Source organism: Nansenia antarctica, assembly GCF_963989245.1.
Source record: "Nansenia antarctica genome assembly, chromosome: 7".
Classification (NCBI taxonomy): Eukaryota; Metazoa; Chordata; class Actinopteri; order Argentiniformes; family Microstomatidae; genus Nansenia; species Nansenia antarctica.
The window spans coordinates 51,996,505-52,010,888 of record NC_137677.1 but is presented as its reverse complement, the minus strand read 5'-3'; the positions used below and the strand labels follow the sequence as shown (position 1 = coordinate 52,010,888).

The 14,384-nt window shown below is 45.3% G+C and overlaps 1 protein-coding gene across 2 annotated transcripts in view; it reads left to right on the top strand.

The window, feature by feature from the left end:
- uxs1 (UDP-glucuronate decarboxylase 1) overlaps nt 1–14,384 on the top strand; it is a 64,799-nt gene that overhangs the window by 29,940 nt on the left and 20,475 nt on the right. For both annotated transcript variants that reach the window (XM_080535752.1, XM_080535753.1), the window contains 3 exons: nt 7,992–8,096; nt 9,538–9,597; nt 12,130–12,251. In XM_080535752.1, the coding sequence (XP_080391878.1) occupies nt 7,992–8,096; nt 9,538–9,597; nt 12,130–12,251 (287 nt within the window). The remainder of the gene's footprint in view (nt 1–7,991; nt 8,097–9,537; nt 9,598–12,129; nt 12,252–14,384) is intronic.

Here is a 14,384-nt window from a genome sequence, read left to right as displayed (position 1 = left end):
ATGTTAGTCGCTTTGGATAAAAGAGTCAGATAAATGGCATTTGAATGAATGAATGAATGAATGGTCTTTATTGTCATTGCTACAGTACAGGTACCAAACAACGAAATTTAATTTACTTGTTTAAATTCATTTACTTTATTGTAGGCAATAACAGGACAGACGTAGTCGTTTTGCCGGTAGAGAAAAAAACATCCACTTTATTTTCACGCTCTGCATTCGTACTGACAACAACAACATTCACTCTCCTTCATCCCACTTATATTACGTCATCACCCGCTAAGAGGCAACAGTGTTTAAACATGGCTGGAACGCCGCGAGTGGTCACTACAATATTATGATTATGATTATAATAATAATAACTTGAATTTCTATAGCGCCTTTCAAACAACCCAAGGACGCTTAACAGCCCAAGGACGCATCACGATTATGATGATTATGATGATGATTATTATTATTAGTAGTAGTAGTTTATTTTCTATAAAAGGGCCTGACACAGGCAGGGGTATTCTGACATGAATACATGTTTACCATGATCTTTTGTGACAGATTCTTTTGTGTATTAGTAATCAATGGTCCTTTATCCTCTTCTGAGGGTAGCTATAGCCTATTCAACAGTGACAATTACCATCCGAGGTTTTTCATGTGCTCACAGTTCCGGCTGAATGACGGCCATTTTTGAAAAGCAGATTGCCTTGTTAAACCTTTTGTTCTTGGGAATGTTACATGTACTGTGGGGGAAATACTTATTTTATACTTCTAAGTCACTGAAAGCCTGTCCTCCTCAAAGAGCCCCTGCTAGAATAGGTGCAGAAGCATGGCAGTGAATGAGCACAGACAGTCAGGACACACACACACACACACACACACACAGTCAGGACAGACACACACACAGCCAGGACACACACACACACACACACACCATCAGGACACACACACACACACACACTCACACACACACAGTCAGGACACACACAGTCAGGACACACACACACAGTCAGGACACACACACACACACACACACAGTCAGGACACACACACGGCCAGGACACACACACACACACACACACAGTCAGGACAGGTTATGTTTCCGACAGTGACACCAGGGAACGTGCACTCTATTGTATTAGCCTGATGTGTCTGGCTGGTCTTCCATGAGAAGTGGTGTGACGACCATGTTTCCATCCTCAGGACAAATGCTCTGCATCAGGTCTGGGGGTGACCACTGAGCCTCACGCTGAAATAGAGGTGTAGACCACGTGGCCCATCTCTGAAATGTACATCTGGCTAGCTGTTAGATAACTGATAACTTCTCTAGGCTATATCCATCGTCATCATCATCATCATCATCATCATCAGGGGTTCTCTTATGAACTCATTAAAGCCAGTGATGCTTTCCTTTGGGGTGTCCTACGGAGATTGTCTATTTTGGTTGACAGCAGGTTTTCCGACTGCCGTTACACTGTAGGGCAACTCTCTATGACGGCTGGGCCAGGGTGCAGTCTAACAGGTTAGAGCAGCCATACAGCCCATGTTAACAGGTTAGAGCAGCCATACAGCCATGTTAACAGGTTAGATCAGCCACACAGCCCATGTTAACAGGTTAGAGCAGCCATACAGCCCATGTTAACAGGTTAGAGCAGCCAAACAGCCCATGTTAACAGGTTAGAGCAGCCATACAGCCCATGTTAACAGGTTAGAGCAGCCACACAGCCCATGTTAACAGGTTAGAGCAGCCACACAGTCCATGTTAACAGGTTAGAGCAGCCATACAGCCCATGTTAACAGGTTAGATCAGCCACACAGCCCATGTTAACAGGTTAGAGCAGCCATACAGCCCATGTTAACAGGTTAGAGCAGCCAAACAGCCCATGTTAACAGGTTAGAGCAGCCATACATCCCATGTTAACAGGTTAGAGCAGCCATACAGCCCATGTTAACAGGTTAGAGCAGCCACACAGTCCATGTTAACAGGTTAGAGCAGCCACACAGTCCATGTTAACAGGTTAGAGCAGCCATACAGCCACAGTCTCACACTGGGTGCAGCGGCACTTTATCTAGAGATTCGGTGTCTCGCCTATTTTTTCTGTGTGACCCGCCCGCGTGAAAAGTATCTGCTGATAATCATATTGACATCATACCAGCAGCAACATCACCTAGTTTCAATGTCTATATCTGTAAATATGTATTTTCTTTACTTCCGCTATCTGTTTCAAATTAAAAGTTGTATAGGAGGCACGCTCGTGTTTCAAAACGTGCATGAAGTCTAGCGCCTATGAACTGCGCTTATGACTTAACGCAGCCGGTTCTTAAAGGGAATGGCACCTGGCACGCTGATTGGGTTGATTGAGAAGACGCCCAAAACACACCCATGACTAATTTCTGGGCTTAGCGCCGGGTCTTAGGCGCCCACTACCGCACGCATAATAGCAAAGTGGCCTTGACCACGCCTCCACGTCTTAAGTTTAGATCTACCGCCTCATCTTATTGCTTAAGACTTATGAAGTGCATAATAGGGCCTGAGGTCTAACAACATTCAAATGAGTCTAACATTGTCATCTTTTTTCGGATTTCAATGTATGACATCATTTGAAAGTTTACAATCTGTAGTTTCAGTACAAGTAATGTAGCCTACTGGTTTATCAAAAAACTGTCTCGTGTCACATTTGAAAGTGTTTTTGTTATTTTTTGTTTATACATATTTAGATTTGTTTATATTATACAATATACCAGTCATATTCTGGAATGTGTCTAAATGTTAAAGTTCCATAATTATAAGCAAAGTAAAGTAACGGTTTGTAGCCTAAATAAATAGTAGCATTTTTTTTATCCTTACGCACAAAAACACGTACCGAAACCGTGACCCAAAAACCGAGGTTCATACCGAACCGACCGTGGACCAACTGAACCGTTGCACCCCTACTACGTATGCAGTAGTCATGTTGAATCCCTCTGAACAATAACCCAGGGACACAGAAGTACCAGGGCTTATTCCTGCAGTAAAGTTGGAATTTTAGGTGCTTTGATCATGCACACTATCCCGTATGGAAGGTGTCATGTTGTGTGTGTGTGTGTGTGTGTGTGTGTGTGTGTGTGTGTGTGTGTGTGTGTGTGTGTGTGTGTGCGTGTGTGTGCGTGCGAGTGTGTGCGTGCGTGCGCGCATTCCTGCTTAGACATGAAGGCACAGTGGGGGTAGCCCTTTGAAAGGTTATCAAAGCTTGCACTCTGCCTTACTTCAAACAAAGACCACTTAACTGGAATCATGGATTAAAATGTGTGTTCATTTTACCTCCAAAGGCCGAGGGCAAGTTTCTAAAATGTCACGGAGTAGCTGAGGGGGATGGGATGCTTTACTCTCTCTGGGCGTAGGCCACCTTGGAAGCATGATGAATGATGAACCCTCTCTACCAGAATAGACAGGATGGAATAAGGGCTGTAGAGAGAGGGTATGAGGGAGGGGCTTCAGGGAGATTGAGTGGATGGACAGAGATGGGGGGGGCGGGTTGAGAAGGATGAGAGGTGATGGAGAGAAAGGGGACAGAGTAGTGGGGGGGGGGTGGGGGGGGGGCTTTGGGAAGGATGAAAGAAACGTGAATCAGGGGTAGGGTTGGGCGATAATACCGTAATACCGCAGTATTTGAAAATAGCCCTAAAAATAACCCTAACCCATGGGTCCTTGAAATCCTTGAAAGTTTGTGAATTTGAGAAAAAGAAATCAAGGTCTTAAGAGTTTTGGAAAATAGACATGGGTCATTGAAAGTGCTTGAATTCCCCCCTCTCGCTCTCTCTCTAAAAAATATATATACTTTCAGAAGGTGTGGGAACCCTGCATATATATATACACGTGACCGCTTCTCCTCAGAAGAAGGATATGCGATTCACAGCACTCGTCTGCCGTAACACGCTCTACGGTTGCACTCGGGTGAGTGTTGAGAGAGAGAGGGAGGGACACAGACAAGAGGGTGGAGAGAAAGGGGACAGGGAAAGAGGGCGTGAGGGGGTGAGAAGGAGGTCAGGGGGATAGAGAGAATGAGAATGGACAGACCGAGAGAGAGACAGAAGGGGGGGGGGGGCAGAGAAAGAAGGGATGAAACGTGGTGTTTTACAAAGGGTAGAGAAAACGGTGGAGAGGGGAGAGAGAGGGGCGACAGGGAGAGCTCTTTGTTTTGAGGATTTGTACCGCCGTCCCCTACCGCCCCCTGCCCTGATTAGACTTCTGGTGGCAGACGACCCCGGTGGTCTCTCGGACCCCTGTTCAGCTGGATCAGAACATCCGGGCTTCCCTGCTGTACCTGGCAGCTTCAGAGTGGGCCGCCGTTACGGAAAACCAACCGACCAGTGTTACTGCTAGCCTACAGTAATGGGACTTTACACTGTGGTATTATTCAATGCATGTGGACACTCAGTTTAGATTAGATTCGATTTTATTGCCATTGCACACAGAGTACAAAGTACCGAGACGAGGAAATGTAGAAAGGTGTAGGCGTCTTAACCAGACGTAATGTCGACAGTCCCGTGTGGTTACCGTATAAGGTATTATAGATGCAGCCCCATATATCAGATGAACACAGTGGTGGATTCAGTATTATACAGTAGCCACTTGTGTTGTTGACAGATTAAGGCAGGGTTGGAGGTCATAAATCTTCAGGTGTTTTTTTTTTTTTTACACTAAGCCTCTCAGGCAAGGACCTTCTGTCTCCACCTGTCTCTTTAAAGCAGTATGGAGAGTAATGATGCACCAGAATGTACAGCATATAGTAGGTCCGCTCCCTCTCCTCCTCCTCACTGTGCAGCCGTCGTCCTCCCATCCAGACAAGCCCACCGCCCACCAACCTCCCCGGGCCCACCAACCTCCCCTAATTAAAGAATTAATTTCAGAACATCGAGGATGGTTATACATTCTTTATTCAAGGGGCCGACATACCGTCCAATTAGTGGTAGCTTGTTGTGGAGCTCAGAGCTGTGTGTGTGTGTGTGTGTGTGTGTGTGTGTGTGTGTGTGTGTGTATGTATGTGTGTTTAGGTGTGGGTGGGTGTGGGTGGATGTGGATGTGGGTGGGTGTGGATGTGGGTGTGGATGTGGGTGTGGGTGTGGGTGTGTGTGGATGTGTGGGTGGATGTGTGTGGATGTGGATGTGTATGTGGATGTGTGTGTGTGTGTGTGTGTGTGTGTGTGTGTGTGTGTGTGTGTGTGTGAGTGTGTGGGTGTGGGTGATTCGTCCCCAACCTAAAAGGCAGGCTGTCCTGTTCTCAGCGGAGGCCATTAGGCCTGGTTGGGTTTGGTGGTACTTCTGTAGGGTTCTCTCCTGTTGCTACAGACACATATACATACTACATATGCTTAGCTTTCATCACCACACCAGCTAGCCTGCTCTCCTATACACTAACCTACAGCCAATTAATATTTCATTGTGTTCCTTCATTTGGGTCAGTTCCTTCAGGTCCTTGTTATCTCCACTCCGTATTGTCTCTTAGCACACATCAAATTGGTCTCAGAGCAACATTACAGAAGATACTGCCATGTAATAATGATAATAATAATAATAACTTTTATTTGTATGTGTGTGTAGCACCCCCCCCCCACCATGGGATACTAAGGACTAGCCTATATTTACTATATATATATATACAGTATATATACTATAACCATTGCACTACTGATGTTTACATTACTACCCTTGTACTACTGTATAATTGCACATTGCACATGTCTCCTGACATAGCTTCTTTTATGTTCCAAACATTAGATACTGTACTACATTTACAATTACATTTACATTTTTGGCATTTAGCAGACGCCTTATTCCAAAGCGACTTACAATCAATACATTTGACTAAGCAGGTGAATCATCAATCCACCAGTCGTAGCAGGAAGAGTAATCTAGCTCAGGCCCGGGGCCGTTGATAGAAGAAAAATAAATAAATATATATATATACACTACCGTTCAAAAGTTTGGGGTCACTTAGAAATCCTTATTTTTTAAAGAAAAGCACTGTTTTTGATCCCTAACCCATTAAATTAATCAGAAATACACTTTATACATTGTTAATGTGGAAAATGACTATTCTAGCTGCAAACATCTGGTTTTTAATTAAATATCTACATAGGTGTATGGCCCATTTCCAGCAACCGTCTCTCCAGTGTTCTAATGGTACATTGTGTTTGCTAATCGTGTTAAAAAGCTAATGGATGAAAACCCTTGTGCAATTACGTTAGCACAGCTGAAAACGGTTTTGCTGGTTAGAGAAGCTATACAAATTGCCTTCCTTTGAGCTAATTGAGTATCTGGAGCATCACATTTGTGGGTTAGATTATACTCTCAAAATGGCCAGAAAAAGAGAACTTTCATATGAAACTCGACAGTCGATTATTGTTCTTAGAAATGAAGGCTATTCCATGTGAGAAATTGCCAAGAAACTGAACATTTCCTACAACGTTGTGTACTACTCCCTTCAAAGAACAGCACAAACAGGCTCTAACCAGAGTAGAAAGAGAAGAGAAGAGAAGTGGGAGGCCCCGGTGCACAACTGAGCAAGAAGACAAGTACATTAGTACTTGTTTGAGAAATAGACGCCTCACAGGTCCTGATCTGTCAGCTTCATTAAATGGTACCCGCAAAACGCCAGTGTCAACGTCTACAGTGAAGAGGCGACTCCGGGATGCTGGCCTTCTACGCAGAGTGGCAAAGAAAAATACATATCTGAGACTGGCCAATAAAAGGAAAAGATGGGCAAAAGAACACAGACATTGGACAGAGGAAGATTGGAAAAAAGTGTTATGGACAGACAAATCGAAGTTTGAGGTGTTTGGATCACACAGAAGAACATTTATGAGACGCAGAACAAGTGAAAAGATGCTGGAAGAGTGCCTGACGCCGTCTGTCAAGCATGGTGGAGCTAATGTGATGGTCTGGGGCTGCTTTGGTGCTGGTAACATTTGTCCACGGTAAAAGGGATTTTGAATAAGGAAGGCTATCACTCAATTTTGCAACGCCATGCCATAGAGGTGGTGGGGCCAGTCGGCCAGCAGAGGTGGAGGAGCCTACAGTGAGTAGTACTATCTCACTGTACAAAGCCCATAACTGATACCTCTAAACTATACTGATGTTTACAATACTACCTCTGCACATACTGTATATTACATAGTTACCCATCACTACATCTTGTTCTATGTATATCATGCCCTCATATAATGATATCATGCCCTTTATATCACTATTTGCACTTCTGGTTGGATGCTAAACTGCATTTCATTGTATTGTACTTGTACTCTGCGATGACAATAAAGTTGAATCTAATCTAATCTAGCAGTTATGCGTAGACTAATGCCGTCCTGCTGCTGGCATTGGAAAAGTGGCTTTCTGCTCCAAACTGTATCAACAGAATGAGAATGATGCAGATACCCAGTGTGAGTGAAAGTGTGAAATGGGCCCATCAACACAGCCAGTGTACCTTTCTCCCTCTCTCTCTCTCTCTCTTTACATCCATCCCTGTGTGTGTGTGTGTGTGTGTGTGTGTGTGTGCGTGTGCGTGTGCGTGTGCGTGTGCGTGTGCGTGTGCGTGTGCGTGTGTGTGTGTGTGTGAGTGTGTGTGTGTGAGTGAGTGTGTGAGATGGAGAGAGAGTTAAGATCGTCAGCCATCGGTCCAGCTTGCCAATGCATACTCAAGGATAAAGGATTAATGTTTGTGAGAACAGCCTGTTGCGGGTGTAAACCATGGCTATAAAGCTTTATTCAGTCAAACAGACAGGAAAATCATGGATTATGGACTGGAACTCTTCAACAACATTCATTCAGTTGAAGACAGGCATGTGGATTTTATTCCAACTTTATTTCCAGGGGAAATAACTAAACAGCCACTGTGGGTAGGATGCACATGAGTCGAGTGGTGAATGTATGAGCGACTTCACACCTCTACCACTATCTTCATCCTGTTTTTATGTTTTCTCTCTCTCTCTCTTTCTCTCTCCCTCTCTCCCTCCCTTCCCTCTCTCAGTGGACCAGATATATCACCTGGCCTCTCCCGCCTCTCCTCCCAACTACATGTACAACCCCATCAAGACCCTGAAGACCAACACCATCGGCACCCTGAACATGCTAGGTGAGTCTCCTCCGCAACCACATACACCAAGCATTCATCTCAGCTCCCCAAAGGCACCTCTCCTCCTCCTCCTCCTCCTCCTCCTCCTGTGCCTCATCTGCACTAGATTTGAGAACACAGAGATCGGTCAAAGCAAGTGAAGTGCGGTACTTCAAGCAGGGGTTTCCGCACCTTAAAGGGATGATTCCTGACCCTAACCCTAACCCTAACCTTACAATCCCACTTAGTTTCATCATTGAAATGGCATGGCCAAAATCACCTCAGAGAAAGTTTAGTAGCGGCTATATATTATACTAGACAAACCTGTACATTATTTTATAACCATCGTAAAACAACATAGTTCTGCAATAGTCGGTTGTCACATAAAACTTCCTCAGTTCCGTTAGGATACCAGCAACCTTTTTATTTACAGCTAGTCATTGCTCTGCGACCGCCTAAATGGTGTCAGAGTCCTGACTATCGGAGAGGGTCAGTGAATTTGTCAGTGAGTTAGTCTGTCCTTCTGTGCTCCCTTTCCCTCCCTCCTTTCATTGAAAATCCAATCTGGTGAAAGTATCTGGGTATCTATCCACCATGTACTTTGCTCTTTCAAGATGTCAGCGTGACATTCACACTGTTCTCCTCCCGCACCAGACAAAACATAGGTATAGCCGACAGCTTGTCAGTGTGTGTGGGTGTGTTTGTGTGTGCGTGTGCGTGTGCGTGTGCGTGTGCGTGTGTGTGTGTGTGTGTGTGAAGACTCGTGTCTATAATAAAGTGTACGTTCTTTGTAAGAAAGCAGGTAATTGCACGCCAGGTTTCTGCGCTGAGTGAGTGGCTCTTGTGTCTGCTCAGCGTCCCTCCCTTCATGTTCCTTAAAAGTGTCGTTGTCCCTGGCCAATTACAGAGCAGGGGTGGCAATTACTCTGGTCGAGACACGTACGTCAGACGGCATGTCGTGCTCGTCTGCGTCTCTGTCTTACTCCTTATTGATCATCGTCATCTTTGAACTGTCTGTCTCATCTGTGCATGACGCGCCCACACACTTATTTATTCTGAATTCAATGTTCAATTTCATGCTGAAAGAACAGGGTGGGTAATTGCGCTGTGATCTGCTACACACTCGTTTTTTCCATCTGCCTGAGATTTGAAGTGTTCCTGAGTTCCAAAGTGAACTCCAGTGAGTGTGCCCCCCCCCCCCCCCCACACACACACACACACACACACACACACACACACACACGTTACTGAACCTTTCCTTTCATGCTGTGTGGATCCATAGGGCTCCCTCCTACCTGGACCCACTGTTTCCTTTGATTACTCCTAGCTTCTCAATGTAGGAGTGTCCTCTTCTGATCTCTCTCCACAGGTTCCATTTCTGAATTTGATTGATCTTGTCTGTCTCTCCCCCCCTGCCAGGACTTGACTCAGAGTCTTACTGCTCATGTGTGTGTTTCTCCAGGGTTGGCCAAGCGTGTGGGGGCCCGTCTGCTACTAGCATCTACATCTGAGGTGTATGGAGGTAAGAGAGGAGACACACACACACACACACACACACACACACACATGTGTCAAGGTAATGACTGTTGATGTTGAGTTTGTGTTCAGTCAGAGTTCACTGGGTGCTCACTCTGGTGATATTACTGTCAACTCAAGTTCCAAAGCGGGGAGCAGAATGGCTAAAGGCTCTAGATCCCATAGAGGCGGGCAGAGGGTATGACAAGCTGGTTGGCAGAGGAGGATCTGAGACTACGGGAGGGAGTGTGAGGGAGTGTGAACTCCTTTGTTATATGTTTTTATGATGGTTTCATCTACCGTATATGTTCTGTGTGGAGCCCAGGAAGAGTAGCTGATGCTTTGCGCCAGCTAATTGGGATCCTAATAAATCGAATCACATCAAACTCAGACCTCTCTCACACTCACACACAGATTAGATAGATAAGAATAGAGCTAGAAGAAGGCAGAATTAAGATTTATTTTCTTCTATTTTGATTATTATTATTCTTAAAACATTGATTTCCTTCCAGTAGAGAGAGTGTAGCTGTGATGGTTGGGGGGTCAAGCCGATGTGTGGCCAAAGATCACGAGAAGGTCAAAAGCGGTTTGACAGAATTGATCCTCAAGACCAATTTACAGTTTCCATGCATGTCATTGAGTACACTCCCACCCGCCCCCATTCCTTTTTGGCTTATATAGTGGTTGGCTTATATAGTGGTTGACTTATATAGTGGTTGCGTCTGTAACTTCTAAATCACGAAATACGGAAACGTTCGGAAACGTTATTTTGGTTGATTATTCCTCCCCTTTAATAATACCAATTGGTATTGTATATTCTATTGTTGGAAAGCCTGATTAGTCACCTTTACAACGAGGTACAACTTGTAAGGATCATGCATTCGTGGAATGAGCAACACAGCTAAACGTGTGGGTAGCGGCCCAAAAATATTTGCCAAAATCCCCTATATTCTTCTGTTGGTATTCACTCTCGTTTTTAGTTGCTTGGTGGATTGGATGATTGCACTCCCACAGTAATAAGGAAAAAACAACACATATTGGCAATTTTTACACTTTATTCATTTTACACTGTCAGGGACCTCAGTAGCGTGTGGAAGATCCATATGCAGTCACAACAGCTTGGCAACTCCTCCTCATGCTGGTCACCAGCCTGGTCACACACTGCTGTGGGATGGCATCCCATTCCTCAACCAGGATTTGCCGCAAGTCAGCCAACATGTCACTCTGGCACGTACAGCACGCCCAAGCTGATGTCACAAATGTTCAATTGGGTTGAGGTCTGGACTCATGGCAGGCTATTCCATCCTCTCCACTCCCCAATTCTGATCCTGGCTCTGTGGGGGCGAGCGTTGTCATCCTGGAGGATGGAGTTAGGTCCCAGATTCTGGAGATATGGGATCGCCACTGGCCCCAGAATATCATTCCTGTCAATTAGGTGCCAATTAGGCGCCATTCAGGTGCCAGTCACACACCTGTGACTGACATACACCTGCCAGCACTTGAAGCTCAAAACGAGAGTGAATACCAACAGAAACATATTGCTGTTGTATATTGGGCCGCTACCCACACGTTTAGCTGTGTTACTCATTCCACGAATGCATGATCCTTACAAGTTGTACTTCGTTGTAAAGGTGACTAATCAGGCTTTCCAACGATATAAAATACAATACCATTTGGTAGGCTATTATTAAAGGGGAGAAAGAATCGACTGAAATAACGTTTCCAAACTTTTTTTGAGGAGTTTATATAAAATAATATATATAATATATCAAAAAGAATCTATATACCGGTGTATATATATATATATATATATATATATATATATATATATATATAAAATTTGTTTTACAACTCAGTTCTCAGGGAAGAAGTTGATATTTTAGTTAGTGTTTGTGCTGTTTTCCCTGGTAACTGTCCTCAGGCTCCATCTGCTCAGATCTCTGGATAGAGAAAGTAGTGCTCCGTGGAACCAATTATATGACTGGCCTTACTGTAGATTATTGTACCAGGCTGTGTGTGTTTGTGTTTGGGCTTTCTTGTTTGTGTGTTGTTGTTTTTTAACCATTGTTTACAATATCGGTCCTTTGTTAGTTTGTGCGCGTTGTGTGTGTGTGTGTGTGTGTCAGGGGTGAAGGAGCGTAGCGTGTCTCTGCTAGTGTGCCGCTCTAGACTAATTTAGTCTTTTGGCTGGCTTCATCCACTGCTCTGGGGAGCGTGTGTGTGCGTGCGCTGTGGTGAGAGACAGAGGCTCCGTGCAGCACCCGCCCTCTGCAGAGAGAGGCTTATCAGCCCAGGAGTCATCACGCACCTCCACCTGACCACCCTCCTGTCACACCCTCATCACACACCTGACCACCCTCCTGCCCCACCACGTCTCTCTTCTAACACTGGTTACTTTTTCTTTTCTTTTTTCCTACCTGTCTGTGTGTATTTGTGTGTGTGTGTGTGTGTGTGTGCGTGCATGTGGTCTGTGTGTGTGTCTGTGCGTGTGTGCGTGCGTTTGCGTGTGTGTGTGTGTGTGTGTGTGTGTGTGTTGCAGACCCAGAGGTGCACCCCCAGAACGAGGAGTACTGGGGACACGTGAACCCCATCGGCCCTCGGGCCTGCTACGACGAGGGCAAACGCGTGGCTGAAACCATGTGCTATGCCTACATGAAACAGGTACAAGACACAAGTACACACACACACGCACACACACACACACCCATGGTCTGAAGAGGAAGTGATGGCCGTGAACAGTTGTTCGATACGGTGCTACCGTGTACACGTGTAACGCAGTCGTGCGGCACAATGTCTAGTCAGCCATTCCAAATACAATCCGGTTTCGTTCGTCACTTATCTGCATCCAGTTTGTAAGAGACAAAGTGCAATGTGTCGAGGTCTCGCTCCACGCTCAGCAAAGCAGCGACTACGAGAGTGAAGCCTGATTGTATAGCCGCTTCATGTTCGATAAACTGTTCGACTGAGACGCGGGTTGTTCCTGACTGAAGTACTGTTCTCCAAACGGTCCCCTGTGGTTTGTGCATGGAGAGTGTTCTCTTCTGAACAGAGAGGCCGCAATTAGATTACAATCTCTCCCTTGTCTTCAGTTCTACATGTTAGCATACACAGTGTGACGGTTATTAGTCTTCTGGACCCTCTGCTATAGTGGGGAGTCGTTGTAATGTGACATTGAAAGGTGGTGTTGTTGTTGTCGAGACGGACGGACGGACGGACGGAGCTGGTGTTAGGAAAAAAAGTATAGAGAGTGAAACGGGAAGAGCCATCCTTTTCCACAAATTCACTTCTAAGTGTCCATTTCAGTATAATATGCTCCTGTGGTCTGAGTGAACTTCTGCCAGTCTGAGCTCTCTCACCTTTGATGCCTCCTCCTCCTCCCCACCACAGACACGTCACCGCCTCAGACTCCCTGCGCTGTTGATTGACAGACGGACTGACGGATAGACACTTCCTCTTTCTCCTCCTGGCCGTTTTGACCACATTTAGACTAACATTTCCTTCCCTCTCTTCCCCCGTTGACTGACACCAGCCTTTGACGATCTGATTGGATTGTTATTACTCGCCTTTTCGTGTAGGCAGGTGATATTTCTTTATCTCTTCCCTCCTTCCGCCCCTCCCCAGTGCCTCATGATTCACCCAACCAGGCCCCAGGAGATATGGCAGACAGAGCCAGCCTCCCTTAACCAGCTGTCAGAGAGACAGGCAGGAAGATTTGAATATCAGAAATGACATCAGTCTGCCACCCACCTTAATTGAAATTCAATGACATTTAAAACAAGATGAGTGAGCGGGGGGGGGGGGGGGGTGCTGTCTTTATATGTTAACTATTCCCTGTTGCCCGTAGTCTGGCCAAGACATAATGTAGCTTTGGGCACATTTTGGTGTTGATCCTGCAGTAGATAAAGTGTGCCGTAGGGTGACCAGACTTGATGTGTGCCCCCCCCAACACACACACCCTCCTACTTTGCAAGTGAAAATGTGATATTTACTAAAAACATAGATTTACAAGAGCATATAACTACAGTACAGGCTCATCACAGTTGGGCCTAATGCCGTAGTATAGCCTTTACACTGATGCTCAAATCTGAATGCAACTCACATCACAATGCAACACGACTTTCTAAATATAGGCTAACTATTTCCATCATAAATGGCCTGAGACTACATGCAAAACCATACAAAGGGGGAAAATGCACATACTGTATACTACAATAAAACAAGCTCAATACCAACCAAGTCCAATAACGACTGTTGCAGGCATATAAGAATAAGAGTTTTTTTTCTGTCAGCATTAATGAAGCGTACTACAGGTATTATGGAAATAAACAGCCCCTCTCTCTTTGCCACTCTGCTCACCTTCGTGATGCTGTATCAGACAGGCTATAGCCCTGTGCATCACACAGGCCCAAATCAGCCATAGCGTCATATTAGCCCGAAATAATCGTAAGTAAGCTTTACCTTTAGCAGAACTTCTTTTTTCTTGATTTTACGCAAGCAAAGTCGTTTACTAAATCCTCAAAGTCCATCTCTTTGACCAACTCGGATTCAATTGCCAGCAGGGAAAGTGCAGACAGACGCTTCTGTCCCATAGTGGTTCTGAGTTCATTCTTCACTCGTTTGGGTTGGGAGAAGGATCTCTCGCCCTCACAGTTGGTAACTGGCAGGGTAAGGAAGAGCCTCAGTGTGACAAACACACATGGGAACGTCGTCTGTAGTCCATTTATTCTCAGGATTTGAAGCATCTCTGGTGAACGGGTTGTCTCCTCCCGCACAAAATCCTTGAACTGAATAAGT